At 41.0% G+C, this 16,718-nt stretch overlaps 1 protein-coding gene across 1 annotated transcript; it reads left to right on the plus strand.

The window, feature by feature from the left end:
- The first annotated feature begins 202 nt into the window (after positions 1–202).
- LYRM7 (LYR motif containing 7) lies at positions 203–16,295 on the plus strand. The gene is made up of 5 exons (XM_007438359.3): positions 203–345; positions 2,061–2,133; positions 6,150–6,220; positions 9,567–9,648; positions 16,191–16,295. The coding sequence occupies exons 1-5, from the start codon at positions 331–333 to the stop codon at positions 16,259–16,261; spliced, it is 312 nt and encodes a 103-aa protein (XP_007438421.1). The 5' UTR covers positions 203–330; the 3' UTR covers positions 16,262–16,295.
- The last annotated feature ends 423 nt before the right edge of the window (positions 16,296–16,718 follow it).

Consider the following 16,718-nt stretch of genomic DNA (forward strand, 5'->3'; position numbering starts at 1 on the left):
CACATCTTAGAGCTGCTGAGGTTGAGAAACACTAGCTTAGCGGAACGCTGATGCTTCACGCTCTATTCCCTTCCCGCAGATTTATTCCCATTTTAACCCTCTCACATTGCAGGTAACGGCGCTACTCTATCGGTATAGCTCTCGCGTCATCTTTTATCTCTTCCCATTTTAGGATGCGGGACAGGAAGGTACTCACTGATTTGTCGCTGACGTGGTGGCGATATTCTCTATTGGCTCACACGGAACCAATAACGTGCACTGGTGGGCGTGGCTCTGTCCTTCCCGGAAACGTCTGTTATAGGGCTTCGTCCAAGAGCAGCAGCCTCGGCAATGCGAAGGGCAGAGGTTAGTTGATGGCCTGGTGCGGCTGCGCAGGCAAGATAGTGTTTGAGGGGGGGAAGGGGGGTGTTGGTGTCGTGTTTTGCTGTTGGCCTGAGAACATCGTTTGAGGGATATGAGACCGTCTTATAGTTGGAATGCATGCAAAATATGCCACCTATGAATGAACACTATGGGACACCAGATACATTTTTATTCCACTTTTTCTGGCTATTCTTACTCCACTGCCTGACTATATTGTTATTATGGTTGATTGATTGATTTTCAAAATATGCTTACAGTATATGGATCCCTGAAAACTTCCCTGAATTTATGGCCTGCTGTATAACCTGGGTCATGAAAGTGCAGTTGTGACAAGGCCAGTGATTGTGCTAAGTGATGTTTGAGTGACAGTAAGCTGGTTTTTCCTTTAGAACAACTTTTTGCTTTCTTTTGATTTACTCTGGATGTACTAGACTACAATTTCCCATCATCCAAAATGCTGTGGAGCCCTATTGTATACAACTCTATATCTGGGTTCACACAACACACTAAGCCAGAACTTAATACACCATTTTACAGTTCAACGTAATGTATGAGCCCTGAATTTCTCACAGTCTTGGATAAGCCATTCTCTCTTAATCTGTTTTTTACTCTTTAAATGGTGTGTGTGTGCACACGCCTTTGAGTCAGTGTAGACTCCTGGCAACTGCCTGGACAAGTCCCTGCAGTTTCCTTGGCAAGATTTTGGAAGTGGTTGCCATTGCCTGCTTCCTTGGGCTAAGACAGAGTGACTGGCCCAAGGTCATCCACCTGGCTTTGTACCCAAGGGTAGACCTGAACCCAGGTCTCCCTGGATCTCATTTACTGTAATACCTTAGCCACTCTACCACACTGGCTCTCTTCCTAATCTAATACTTGCTTAATTGTTCATATCTCACATTTAACAGATATTTATGACCAGATGTCCTGAGATAACATCATCTTCTCTCTCATATTTTATTTATTTATTTGTATGTTGCCCAACTCACATACATGGCAGCTCGCAAAGTTAGAAACACAAAAACATTACAAAAAAATAATCAAAATCATAACAACAAAAACATTTAAAAACATATTAAACAATAAAAACTGTGAAAAAATATTTTTAAAAAAACATAATCTGTGAGAGTGCAGTCCATCGTACTAACAATGTAACCATCTAGCAGGCTCCATACCACCACTACTGGATCCCCAGGCAAAATGGCAAAGTCAAGTCTTCAGGTCCTTCCAGAAGACCAGTAAGGTCACGGCCAATCTGACATTTTTAAACTAAAAACTAAAATTTTTAAATTTTAAACTATTATTGTGTCAGACTATTTCTGGAATATCTGAAATGTCTTCTTTAACAACTTTTCTGTCACTTTCTGGAGGCTTGCCTATCTAAGAATCAGACAAGGAATTTATGACTCCAATATAGTACCCGTCATATTATGGTCTTTTCTGCTCTAAGTTTCACTAATGTCACCACATACCAGGATCCAAGTTAGAGTGAGGAATGTGGGTTGCTTGTTATCGTATCAGCATTTAGCTGCTGCTTCTAGGAATCTTTTTCATTTCATTCTCCTTTGACCAAATGCTTTTTCTTGGAAATTTTCTATATTTTGATTCCCTGATATTCTTACTTCAAATTTAACTGAGCAAATGGTGCTTCCTCTCTAACATGAGAATGTAAAAGTTTTAACATTCTGTTGCACTTACAGGTCTTGAAAATTTTCAAGGTTTTGCATAGGACAAGGCAAACCGTTTTCAAAAATGACACCAGAAGTTTAGACGGTAAGAATTCTTGTGTTTTTTGTAAAACAGGTTTGTAACACGCCTTGACATCTAATGTACTGTATATATTATAGTATCACTCACCCTCTTGCAACTGGTGCCCTCCTCCCAAAATCTCTAGCCAGCATTGGTTATGCTAATAATTATGGGAGTATAAACTCACCTGAAGACAACAGAATTGAGGAAAGCTGCTATACACTTTTATTGTGTTGTGGAACTTTTTACATAGTAATTAACAACCATGTAAGTCAACTTGCAAAACTTCTTAGCATGATTTTTTTAAAATATCTTCCTTTGAAATGGCAGAGTAGAGAAAAAGCCATATTCTTGTTACAGCAGGCCTGCTCTGTCTTTTTTGAAGGTTGAAAAAGGAACAAGTGCTCAATCCTTTCTCCAATAGAGGGCTACTTAAAAACATAGTTTTAAGATGTGATTATTAATTCTAGCATGTAGTTGTGTTTGGGCCTCTATGCTTTTCTGAAAAGATATACATTCTGTATATGCATTGAGTCCCATGTTATTTCATTATAAAATTCCCCAGTATTGAATTCTAATTGCTTCACTGTTTATTCAATCAGTCTTTCTTTCCATGTTTTTATCTTAAAAGATGCAATTTCCTCCATGTATATACAATTCTCACATTATGACCCCCAAGAGTTTTCCTCAGTCAGAAGAGAACACAAAGTCTGCCTGGCTAACTTCAAGCTAGCACACATGCATTCAGATCAAATATGTGTAAGAGGGACATGACTTACCAGCTTCACTGGTTGGAAGAAGCTGTTGGAGAAGAGATTGAGCACTAGTCCTTTCTCAGTCCCCAAGGAAATTTGCACCATTGCTGCTAGAACAAGAATTGAACCCTCTTTCTCTCCCCTGCAACCTCAAAGGAGCCTGTTAAAACAAATCAGACTTTTGTAGGTTGACTTCATACTGAGAGGTGGGAAAAACAGAACTGTTCATTTTTTTCATCCGTATACACTTCTGGATAAAAACCTGTTTCATCACTCAACTATCATTTAAATGTGTGTGTTGTAAACCTGGATTTCCCATCCTTGCTATGGATACTTGAAAATTTCTCCTGAAATTTTAAAATAATGTAAAATCCTCTGAACCTTCTATCAAGATATTATGCTTCATGAGCTCAATATGTATTTTGTCCCCCATTTGATGCACAACATTAAATTATTTTGCTTTTCTAAATAAAGGGGGGATATGCACTCATGCATTGGAATAACTAAATTGAAAGCAGGTAAGAAGAAAAAGGTCAATATGAATGAAAAGTTTATTACAGTCAAAGGACCCAAGAGCAAACATAATAAAAAAGAAAGTAACATACATTTTGACATTTCGTGGGAAACAAATCATTCAGAAAATAGCTCTTTCATGCATCTAATCATGACAGCCAAAAATTTGGTTACCGCCGGAGTCACATTAGGCCTAAATTCAGATAAGAGAAAATGTGCATATACATGGTTTAAAAAGCTTGGTTGAAAAATAATAAAGGAGAAATAAAGGTTTGTCTCAGATCAGTACAATATACAATTCACAAACATACAGTATGTGCTCCACTGACTCTATTTCTGTCTTATTACAATCCAGATCTGTGATGGAAAGGCATTTAATTGTGCCTTTGCAAAAGCGACCTGATTAAAAACTATGATTTACATGGGTTAAATATGAGGCCATACAGCAATTGTTTTGGTAACAGATGCCTAAATGAACTGGAAAACAGGGTGAGTTAGCTTTACTAATCAAGTCCTGTGAGCTTATATCCCAGAGCCTTTGCCTAATTAACAAAAAGCTGAAGTATGCCCCATTAAAAACAGGTGATCTGGAGAGAGGCCAATTTGGCTAATTTTATGGAATGTAATTTTAAACTAGGAACTAATAAATGGGTCATCAACAAGGTAAGAAAGTAATCCTGAAGTGGAATAGAACACATACATTTTGCACTAGTTTAGTTGCAGCACACCATGCTCTGGCTTCCAATGGGCTTTGCCCTGTCTCTAAAACGACTACGGCATTTTGTACACAGCTGGGTAATGTTAAGAGGGCTCTCCAAAAGTGGGCCTGAATATTACAGAGCCCTTGAGATACTATATTTACCCACACAGAAGCCCCATATAGGAGCGGCGTAGCCAGCTTAGCATTACAGGTTCTAGCTGCAGCTGGAATGTAGCTTCTCATTTGAATATAAAAAACACAGAAGCAGAAATAAAATGTATTGTCGAAGGCTTTCACGGCCGGCATACAATGGCTGGTGTGGGTCTTCCGGGCTGTGTGGCCGTGGTCTTGAAGTTTTGTTTCCTAACGTTCTCCTAACAGGAGAACTGCTCCTGTCTGTGCTCCTGCTCTCTGAAGATGCCGGTCACAGGTGCTGGCGAAACGTTAGGAAACAAAACTTCAAGACCACGGCCACACAGCCCGGAAGACCCACACCAGCCACAGAAATAAAATGGCTTCTGACTTCTGAAGAACAGAAGAACAGTGGGTTGACTAGGACAAGAGTGGTAAACGTCAAGCCAAGATACCTAAAGCATCTTACCTGCTTGACTGGTTGGTTCCAAACCAACCATTTATGGCACTTGAATTTCCTCTCAAAGATCAGGGTCTTAGATTTGTCCCAGTTTATTACGAAGGAATTTTACTTGCAGTATTCAGCAAAGGCTGTTAAGGAGGACATTTGAAGCCCAGTCTTGAATGGGAGAGTAAAACTGCATCATCAATATGACAAAGTGTTACTCCAAGAAAGCTTGGCTTCATTTTATCTAAATTGTATGCCTTTTAGAAAAATTAAACACATAAACACTGTACAAGAAAATGCTGTTATTTCATTCATCAATAATGTCATTTCTCCAGAAAGATCATACCAGCCAATACTTTGTAATGTATAATAGATTTGTTAGCTGACTTTGAATGTATTGTCAGCAATATACCGTTCATATTGAGCGCCACCTTAAATGTTCCTAGATGGAATTCAAGGTGCTATGCTTGAATTCTAAAGTTCCAGATGATTGGATCCTTACTTGGTGAAACATGCTTAACTTGGCCAGCTGCTTACCCAGGCATATCTTCTTGTTTGTGATTCTAACAGAGCACAGTTATATTAATTTAGTCAAAACTCATCATTTGGGGAATACAGAATCCCTGATAATTTTCTCCGGAAAATACTTAGTATCAATCCCTTGCACTAGGAGTTTAGTGCCAAGACTTCATGATATCACTAGTCCCTTCCCCAGTGGTCAGGTTGGCAGCAGTCAGCAGTCAGCATGGCTTAGATATGACAGCCAGGTAGTTTATGAAAAAAACTGTTGAGTGCTGCCATACTTTGTTACTGAATGCTGTAATGGATAGATTTGCTTTTTCAACTGAGTCAGTTTAACCCTGTATTTACAGTGTAACCCTGTAAAACAGGGTCTGTTTTAGGTATTATTTAATCTCTGAAGATTTAGTTGACCTTGTCTAGGTGTTCTCACAGGGTATTGACTGATTTTGGACCCAGTTGTGTGTTGTGGGAATAGAGTGATTGTTTTCTATCCCATGTTCTGTGAAACTGTTCTATTGATAACACCTTTTCTAAATTTTCTTCAGTTTATGTTATGCCACGTTTCTACAATAAGAGCTTATATACATTTAAATATCTCCTTACTGGAGCCTCATCTTATCCAAGATAGTTATTATACTGCTTTGTGATATGTCAAGTATGCTTTCTTTAAATACTGATTTCTGTAGGCTGTTTTATGTTCAACTTCCTCAACTTGCTGCAGAGCCATAGTTATTTTTTAGATATAACTTGCATTTGGGATTTTTAGTGACATTTTGTAATACCACATATTGTAATTTGGCTGTTGGGGAAACAAACTACGTCTTTTTAAATATCTTCACTCCAGCATATAAGGCTCTGGTAACATTCTATGGTATATGGCTGACTGAAATAGAAGAATCTATTTTATCTGCTAACGAAAAGCTGAATAAATAGATTTTTTAAAATCCCCGTTCTCTCTCCTTTTTTCCAGCTGCAAGATTTAAGATAAATGAAGAATTCAAAAATAATAGAGATGAAACTTCTCCTGAAAAAATAGCTGAGGTATTTGTATAGAAATTGGTTTCTGTTATTGAGTACAACTCTGCACTGTAACTTAAGCTAGCTTAACTATTACAAAGTATACTGAGTATAACTTTGTACTGACTACACAGAACAGATTAGGAACAGGAAGAGGATAGAGATTACTGGCAAACAATTGTGAATGTCTTTGTAAAATTACCATTCTTAACCGTTCTCTGAAAAGAGAAACCATACAGTTAAACTGACAAAATAGAAATGTGATCTGTACATTTGTATTGGAAACCACAGCTTGAAAGTCAGTGGCTGAATCTCTGTTTCATGGTGGTATTTCCTCTGCTTCACATTCAAAGGGAAATATAAAGCAATAATCAAAGATGAATTAGAAGCAAGCAGCTATTGAGTAGAGATAACAATTTTTCTTCTTAGAATGTTATCCCTTGCAGAATTCTTATTGTAGCTTGAAGAGGAGAGAATAGGATGGGATCCCCTAACATTTGAAGCATGTGGAGGAATTTGCTCAGCATCTGTCGGACAAAGTCACTGAGATTTGCTTGCAGTTGGACACCTGCCTTGTAGAGGAGATGCCTGGAAAGGAATCTTGCCTGATTATCTGGGAACAGTTTGAACCTGTTGGACCTGAGGAAGTGGACAGGGTCCTTAGGACTGTGAGCTCAGCCACCTGTTCTTTAGACCCATGCCCCTCCTGGCCTGTTAAAGCGGTCTCATGTGAGTGGGTTCTAGCAGTAGTTAATTCTTTTTTGAGTGAGCGGGTTGTTCCTTCATCTCTTAAAGAGGCCTTGGTTTACCCCCCTCCTTAAGAAGCCATTGCTGGAACCCTCCATACTGGACAATTTTTGTCCAGTATCTAACCTCCCCTTTTTGGGAAAGGTGGTTGAGAAGGTGATTGCACAACAGCTTCAGAGGGCCTTGGATGTAGTGGATTATCTCAACCCTTTTCAGTCACATTTCAGACCTGGGTATGAGATGGAAACAGCATTGGTCGCACTTTTGGATGATCTCTGGCATGGGTGGGATGGGGGTTGTGCATCCATCCTTGCCCTACTTGACCTCTCGGTGGCTTTTGATACTATCAGCCGAGGTATCCTTCTGGATTGGTTCAGAGGATTGGGGATGGGTGGCACAGCATTGTGCTAGTTTGCCTCCTTTCTCCAGGGTTGATTCCAGTCGGTAGAGATTGGGCAGGAGAGGTCCTGCCCTTGGCCTACTGTGTGGGGTGCCACAGGATTTGGTGCCCTCTCCTATTTAACAACTACATGAAGTTGCTGAGTGAGCTCATCTGTCACCGTGGGGTGAGGTATCATCAATATGCTGATGATACCCAATTATACATCTCTGCTTCTGGCAATTAAGCAGTGTCATGAACATCTTATCAAGGTGTCTGGAGGCTCTGAGGGTCTGGATGGGAAACAACAGGCTTCAGCTCCATTCAGCAAGACTGAGTGGCTTTGGGTTTGGGGGCATAGTGGTTCTAGGACTATGCCATCTTTGGTGCTGGATGGGGTTGCACTGCACCAGATGGACCTGGTGCGCAATCTGGGGTCCTCCTCGACTCATGACTCCTGCTTAAAGAGCAGGTTGCAGTCATTGCTAGGAAGGCCTTTACATGCACATATGTATATATGTGTGTGTATACACACACACATACATACACACACACACATATATACATACATACATACATACATGCATGGCTGGGGAATTCTGGGAGTTGAAGTCCACACATCTTAAAGTTGCCAAGGATGAGAAACATTGCTGTAGGAGCTATCTAGGTATCTGATGATAACCAGTTTTCTTATTACTACTGTAAAGCATGGCTAAATGGATCTAGAGGCTTTGTTGCCTGACCATTAATCAGTAAAGATCCTGAAGCAGAGAGTTAAATTGCCTACAGTTTTGTCACCTTTCTATTTAACAGAATATGTTACTAATCCCCCCCCAGCATAACTGATATTTTGAACTGTTATTTTGAACATGAGCTAATAAGTGTTATATTTTGCTGCCTGTGCCAAACTAGTGAATAAGCTCTCTTGCTATTCCATTTCAGAAACATTCCCCCGCTCATTGAATTCTTTTCCTACAATTGCCACCATTTATAAATGAATGCCAGTTATCTGACAGGGGAAAAGAGAGAGATTAAGGAAAATGGCAGTTCTGAAGAATCTGTTCAAAGGAATAATAATTTGCTTGTAAAACAGGAAGAAGTACTTTTATGTGCATACAGAACAGATAAATGGACATCTTTAACTGAACCAATCTTTGACATAAGAGTCTTCTTGCAGAAACTGGCACAGTAGATTACATTATGCTGTAATTTTCTCTTTCCCTTAAAATTGAAACAGCTCTGCCTGATCCCCTGAATCACTGATATTTAGGTTCTCTTGCCTGAAGAAAAAATTTCTCTCAAATTTAGCAAGTGGTCATATGTTTGATAATACTAAAATCCCAGCTGTAAAAAATGAATTTATATAGCTTTCACTTGGTTGAAAACTGATAGCTAAAGTAAATGCATGCATATTTTTTCATGGATTGTTGTTCTTTCAGTCAGTATCCCAGATATTCTTACAAGCTGACTCATGCAAATAATTATTTAGATTTGGAGGAATAGACTGTCAAATTATTCGTGAATCTGATGAAATGATGAAATTCTAACTCTGCATTCTGAAACCCAAATAAACTACTGTAATTACTACCTGTGTATCAAGTATTATATTCCTGCCGTATGGCTTTGTGTTTTAATAAAGTGTGAGATCTTTTTAGCAACTATCTGAGTAATAGCTCTCTGACTGCTTCTTTGGAGCAGTATGATGGCATTGTAGGGATTTCTAGTAGTAAGTGCAGTATAAACTATTTGAAGATTTCCACATGAATATTTAATATTAATATTAGAAGAATAAAAATATAATTTCAAGGAAGAAAAGAGATATCATTAAACAAAGTGACAGTTTCAGGCCCTCTTAAGAGATTATAAAGGTAGTGTATTGAAAAGGTCCCTTTTGCTCTATTCTGGAAGGAAATGCATGGTTTTTATGATTAAGTCTTCTCCTTGTGATGAATATATCTTGCCAGTTGTAGAAAAAAAATCCATTTTCTATTAAAGCATTGTTGTTGTTGTTCAGTCGTTAAGTCGTGTCCGACTCTTCGTGACCCCATGAACCATATCGCACCAGGCCTTCCCACATATTAAAGCATATGTAATGTAAATACAGTAATTTCAGCATCCAAGAGAACATCTTTTGAAAGCTTCAGTTATGAAATAATGGACTTGTAAGATAATGACATTTTGAGGATATGCAGGAAACAAAATATGTTGGATAATAATTCTGAATTCTGTTTCCCAACTCCACAGCTTATAAAACTTGCTTCAGATGTGGAAGTTATACTTAGAACATGTGTCCTACAAGGTGTTTTTGTGAATACCGACAAAGTGTGTAAGTAATGATTCTCTGCTTTGCAATTTCTGTTAAAGTAGACAGTTTAATACTGAGTACTGCATATACTAAACTTGGTATGGTGTACTTAATTTATTAGGTATATTTATAGAGGTAAGTGTGTTTATAATTACAGTGGAACCTCGGGTTACGAACGCTTCTGTTAACGAACTTTTCGGGTTACGACCAGCTCCGGCCACAAAATTTTGCTTCGGTTTGCGAACTCCGCCTTGGGGTACGAACAGGATACGCGGCCATTTTCCCTCCTGTGACACAGTCCGCGGCCATTTTCCGCCCCTGACAGGTGGTCCACAGCCATTTTTCCGCCCGACATGTGGTCCGTGGCCATTTTTCCGTCCCTGACACGTGGTCCGCGGCCATTTTCCGCCCCTGATACGTGGTCCGTGGCCATTTTTCCGCCCCTGACACGTGGTTCGCGGCCATTTTCTGCCCCTGACGCGTGGTCCGCGGCCATTTTCCGCCCCTGACACGTGGTCGTAGGGAGGCGGAATACGTAGGGAGGCGCCCCTCCAAGCAATAGCCGCCTCCCTGTCCTCCACACCAGAACGGATTAACAGTAATTACATTGAACCTTATGGGGAAATTTGCTTTGGGTCGCAACCAATTCGGGCTGCGACCAGAGTCATGGAACGAATTAAGTTCATAACCTGAGGTACCACTGTATAGTCTTTCAGGATTTAATCAGATTTCATGTTCTGTTTATGGCAAGGTAATTATTAGCTTCAAGCAGTTCTTAAATTTAAATGTATAGTGGAATATCGAAGAAATATCAGTATAATTATGAACTTCTTATAATTAACTCTCAAATTTGTTCTGTTTTCCTAATTCCAACTGAATTTCTGTTTTTTAATATGTGTAATTGGAAACTTGTAACATTCTACCTTAATTAAATATCTTGACATCTGTTGCTATTCCCATTACTATATTTTTGTAATATTGTATCTAATGAGTTCATTAGATAATGCATACCTGAAAATTGCCCCCCACCCCAAATAAAATGTATATTGAGTAGCGGTTGTCATCCGGGACTCTCTGTTGGCCTTCAGGGGCACTGCTCCACAAGTGGCTGGTTATGAAACCCTGTTCCTGAAGTTGGGCTCATGAGAACAGTTGGGATTGTTGCTACTGTACCAGCCTCCCTGCTGTGTAGCAACCTCCCTGCCTGAGTTGCTGGAGGCAGTCTCAGGGCTGGCAGTAGAGTTCCCCAGACTTATGGTTCTGGCGGACTTTAATCTGCCATCCCTGGGATGTACCTCGGAGGCAGCCCAGGAGTTCATGGCCACCATGGCAGCCATGGGCCTGTCCCAGATTATTTGCAACCTGACTCAGGACAGTGGCCTCACATCAGACTTGGTTTTCTTGTCCGAGCAGTGGCAATGTGATCTGAAGGGGGAATTACATCTGTCCCCCTTGTCATGGTCTGATCACGCCCTGGTGGCCTTGAGATTCTCCTATGCCATCCCCCTCCTCAGGGAGGCTGGACCTATTCGATTGGTCCACCCCCGGTGACTGATGGACCCAATGGGGTTCCAGAGGGAGCTGGGGACTATACCCGAGGATCTCCTGCAAGGTCCAGTGGAGGCCCCGGCCACCAACTGGAATAGGAAGGTGGTCAAGGCCTTGGACAAGATCGTGCCCATGCAACCTCTCTTGACCCGTCAAGCCCAATACTCCCTGTGGTTTATGGAGGAGCTAAGGGTTCTGAAAAGGATTAAGAGACGTCTAGAATACCACTGGAGGAAAACAAGGACAGAATCCGACCGAACACAGGCTAGAGCCACTATTAAGACCTACCTTGTGGCAGTAAGAGCGGCAGAACGTCAACATTTCTCCACTCTTATTGCACCCTCAGAATGCCGCTCAGTGGCCCTGTGTAAGATCATCCAATCTCTTCTGGGAAAGGTGGGCCCAATGACCCACCTACAGGGCCGCACAGAGGAGTTTTCTGGGCATCTGGAGGATTAAAATCGCCCGGATACGTTCCCAGTAGGATACCAAGCAAGTGGTATGCCCTGTGGAGATGCCTGGGGTACATACTTACCCTGTTATCTGGCAACAGTTTGATCCTGTTGGACCTGAGGAAGTGGACAGGGTCCTCCGGGCTGTAAATGCCACCACCACCCTCCTGGCTGGTTAAGGCAGCTTGGGAGGTGACATGTGGGTGGGTCCAGGCGATGATGAATTCATCCTTGAGAGAGGGAGTGTTTCCAGCGGCCTTTAAAGAGGCACGGGTATACCCCCTTCTCAAGAACCATCACTGGATTCCACCATACTGGACAATTTTCGTCCAGTCTCCCACCTTCCGTTTTTAGGTGGTAGCGTTGCAGCTCCAGAGGATCCTGGATGAAACAGATGATCTAGACCCTTTTCAGTCAGGTTTCAGGCCCAGATTTGGGACTAAAACAGCATTGGTTGCACTTTTGGATGATCTCTGGCGGGAGCGGGATGGGGGTAGTGCATCCATCCTTGCTCTTCTTGACCTCTCAGTGGCTTTCAATACCATCGACCGTGGTATCCTTTTGGGTAAGCTTGGGGAGTTGGGGGTGGGTGGCACCGTTTTGTGCTGGTTTACCTCCTTCCTCCAAGGCTGGTCCCAATCGGTATTGACAGGGAGCGAGTGGTCCAGCCTGCGGCCCCTCCTTTATGGGGTGCCACAGGGTTCGGTACTTTCCTGTTCCTTTTTAACATCTACATGGAACCACTGGGTGAGATCATCTCCCACCATGGGATGAGGTATCATCAATATGCAGATGATACCCAGTTATACAACTCCATCCCAGGTGATCTGAGTGATGCTGTGACTACCCTTTTGTGGTGCCTGGAAACTCTGCGGGTCTGGATGGGGAACAACAGGCTTCAGCTGAACCCTGATAAGATGGAGTGACTGTAGGTTGGGGGGTCCTCTGTATCTGGAAATTTACCATCTTTGGTTCTGGATGGGGTCGCACTACCCCAGACAGACCTGGTGCATAATCTGGGGGTCCTCCTGGACTCATGACTCCTGCTCGAAGAGCAGGTGGCAATCGTGGCCAGGAAGGGCTTTGCTCAACTATGTGTTGTGCACCAGTTACGCCCTTTCCTGGATTGGGAGTCCCTCCAGTCAGTTACTCATGCCCTAGTCATCTCCCATATAGACTATTGCAATGCATCGTACATGGGGCTACCCTTGAAAAGTATCCGGAAGCTTCAGCTGGTTCAAAATGCAGCCGTGCAGGCAATTTTAGGTGCCCCAAAGATGGCACATGTTACACCTTTGCTGCGCGAGCTGCATTGGGTCCCAGTTTGCTTCCGGGTCCAATTCAAGGTGTTGGTTATCACCTTTAAAGCCCTACTTGGCATGGGACTGGGTTACCTGAGGGACCGTCTCACCTCCATTATATCAACCCGTCACACCCAGTCAAGCAGAGAGGATATGCTGTGGACCCCCTCAGTGAAAGAATGTCGACTGGCGGGGTCCAGAAAGAGCCTTCTCTGCCACAGCCCCTGCCCTATGGAATACCCTTCCCCCAGAGTGAGGCAGGCCCCAACTCTGTCCTTCCGGAAAGCAGTCAAGACCTGGCTCTGCCAACTGGCATGGGGAGAGAGAAGGGGCAACCAACCCTGGGGGTGGCTAGCACCTTGAAGATGCTCCCATATGTTAACATGTTATTGATCACCAGCATCTTGGAAGATATTATTTGTGTATGTGTTTGGCTTTACTGTTTTTTTTTATACTGTTTTTATTGTATTTTAATTAATATTTATTTGTTGTTTTGTGAACCACCCAGAGTCACTTCCTTGTGAGATGGGCAGTATCTAAATTTTAAATAAATAAATAAATAAATAAATAAATAAATATGTTCACTCTATATTTTTATCCTATACTTCCTGTGGAATGTGAGATGTTTGATACCTTGCAATGCAAAATATAAAATGTTATGACTAATATCAGACAGGTAAACCTAGTTTTAATCCCCAATATGTACAGATTCAGTTTGCAACCAAAACCTTATCTAGCATTCCAGACATAAAGGTACCATAAATTTCTGTTGGCATTTTTATCCCTTTCCTAATGATCTATAGCATGGAAATTTGCCTTTTTCACAGCTGCTGTACATTGCATGAGCATCTTTACTGAGTTATCCACTTCATTATTGACACCAATGACAACATGACAACCCCCTCCCCAAAGATCTTTTCCTAGTTCCTTTCAGTCAGCTCAGAGCCTATCAGTATATAAATCAGGGACTGTAAAGAATTGTTTAGCCCAATGGTTATCATGGTTTATGGCTTAGCATGAACATAAAACTTACTAGTTGTGATTTATTCAACACACCATGATTACAACAGGGGTTTACATGATGTGTGAACTGATCCAGTTTTTATGGTTACCTCTCGAAACACAGCTCTGTATATTTAGCTTATTTTAGTCATAAAACTTAAAGCATCTGAGCAGAGATAAAAGCCAAATCCAGCAGGTTATTACTTCACAGGAGTGTTCAGTCACTGTCCAGACTATATACAACACATTCCTAAACTTGACTAAGAAATATAGGATTAGAATACTGAAGAGGGATAGGAAATAAGAAAGAGGTCAATATACCAAAATTATTAATTTGTGTGCTCAGTGTTGGATTTATATCCTGTCAAGAATGGCCAATCCATAGTATTTTGGGGGGGGGAGGGGGAATTGAGAAGTCACATTGGGTGAGGTGATGATGCAAAGTGGGTGGAGTCAACAGTGCCAGGGACTAGTCTTAGTTTTGGGGAATTCACTAGTTGCATTTCCCAGGAGCTTTCATCACTTCTTTCCCTCCTAAATGTCCACTCTAAATTATTTTTCCACTCTCTTGAATTACTTGCTGATGATCTGATAAGCAGCCACACTTGTTCCAGTTCTATCTATTTCCCAACTAGCTACTCCAGTAATTATCAAATATGCCCCTTTTCCCCTTTTCTGTATCTTTCTTCTCTCCCCCTCTCCTTAAAACAAAAAAAAAGCTTAAGAGTGAGGGATCCTTGTTGAAACTTGATGATCAAGGGCAGAGTTAGTGTTACTCATACAGCATTGACTGTTATACCTGGCCTGGTGCTGTTTGATCTGTCAGCAGCTCTGGATGGTCTCATGCAAAGTATTCTCCTCCTGCTGTCAGATCCTATTTAACTGTCAGTACCAAGGGTTGAAGTTGAGACTTTGTTCACGCAGAGAATGTGCTGTATCAGTAAACAGTGCTCTTATTTCCTGTTAGTCTTGAATCTGACAGAGTTTTCTCACCTTTTTGACTTTTGCTGGCTGCCCTTCCAACCCAGACTAGTGTTAATTAGAAAGAGTATTTGCTGGGATTGCAGGCTTTAGATACAGTTCTTTCAACTAATCTGAAAGGTTTGGGGAGCATATGCTGAAAGTTTCAGATGGTCTGAACTTTTGTACAGGGGAAGCCTGGAGAGGAGCGTTGCAGTAAACAGAACTCAACAAGTGGCTCTTCTCTCTTTCCTTTTTAAGGAGAGGTGAGAATATGACTTCATTGATCATATAAAAAGATGTTTGTTCACTGTCTTTATGCACTTCTTTGTTACATTTCTGTCCCATCCTTCCTTCAGGAGCCCAAGGGGCATACACAGCACTCTCTCTTCCAATTTTGCCCCACGACAGCCATGCTGTGCACTAGGTTGTCCTGAGAGTCTTTCTGACCCAGAGTCACCCTGTCAGCTTCCATGGCTGAGGCTGGACCCAAACTGGGGTGTCCACAGTTTTAGTTCAACACTGTAACCACCATGTGACATTAGTTCTCCATTAAACTGAGATTTCAGATTTGGCTTTTTTTGAGTGAAGAGTGAGAAATAATGGAGCACTGTGTTGCAAAATATTAATCAAGTCCTTACTAGCTACTTACAGGGGTATGTAGCTCAGTAATAAAGTATTGCTTTGTGGACAAAAAGTCCCAGATTCAATCTCTGCACACTTAAGGGGGATAAAGATGATCTCAGTTGGAGCTCAGTTGTTGATTACCACATGGACATAATTATACCACAGTACAGAAACATCTGCCATTTTTTCTTCCAGGATTTATTTATGTATTTAACTTCTTAGACTGCCGTATAGCCCTGGTTTTCCCTGTTAGTCTCCCATCCAAGAACCAAGTAGGCCCAATTCTGCTTAATTTCCAAGCCCAGGCAAATGTTGTCACTTGCTGAAATGGCATCTCTAGGTAGAACTAGAAAAATCCCTGCCTCAAACTCAGGGAAGCCACCACCAATTTGATACAGATAATTCTTGGCTGGGTGAATGAATGTTTTAACTTAGCACAGAGTATTTTGCAACATCCTGTCTATGACAAAAAGATAAAGAATATTGAATGATCTTTCCAGTGGGCACTACATTTAAATACATATATTTGTAATTAGTTTAGCTAATTACTATTTGTAGAAAATACTGCTTCTAATTCTGCAATCTCCATTATTGTTAGAGTAGTAGAAAGACGGCGGTCCTTTGTTTAAACAATAGCATGGAAAATCTAACAAGTAATGTCTTTTTCTTCCAGTGCTTCTCCCAAGAAAGGAGCTGCTGCGAGACAACACACCATACTGCAACACACCAAAGCAAAACACCTGAATTCAATAGAATAAAGTTCTTGATTAATTAGTTATGTGATGTAATTTCTTTTAGAATAAAATCCCTTTCCTATAATCCCGGACTAAATACAATTCTCAATGTGACCAATGTCAAGTATTTCCGTTCAGATGAAAAGCAGAAAAATAGTTTTATTTGTTGATTCAGGAAATGAATTCAGATTTATTTTCTGGTTTAAGAGAATGTCTTTACATTTAATCAAAATTACTGTAAGACTTTCATAACTTTTAATCCCTCCAATGGAAATGATTCATTCTTCCTATGTACTACAAATTTATATTTGTTTTCCTATCAGTCCCTAAATATGTGATGATCTATTTCAGAATTAAAAAGAAAATGTTTGCAAATTTTAAAATATAATTCCAAAGATTCCAGAAAAGCAAGGTACAGAATTTCTTACAGTTGATGTAAACTATCAACTTTTTAATTTTCAATAAAT

Source organism: Python bivittatus, unplaced genomic scaffold, assembly GCF_059951505.1.
Source record: "Python bivittatus isolate LINGU-HERP-01145 unplaced genomic scaffold, Pbiv_v1 ctg000850_np1212, whole genome shotgun sequence".
Classification (NCBI taxonomy): Eukaryota; Metazoa; Chordata; class Lepidosauria; order Squamata; family Pythonidae; genus Python; species Python bivittatus.

Coding starts and splice junctions, on each gene's coding strand:
- LYRM7 (XM_007438359.3), top strand. Junction 6,221..9,566: donor CTCCTGAAAAAATAGCTGAG/GTATTTGTATAG, acceptor CCAACTCCACAG/CTTATAAAACTTGCTTCAGA. Junction 9,649..16,190: donor TGTGAATACCGACAAAGTGT/GTAAGTAATGAT, acceptor TTTTTCTTCCAG/TGCTTCTCCCAAGAAAGGAG.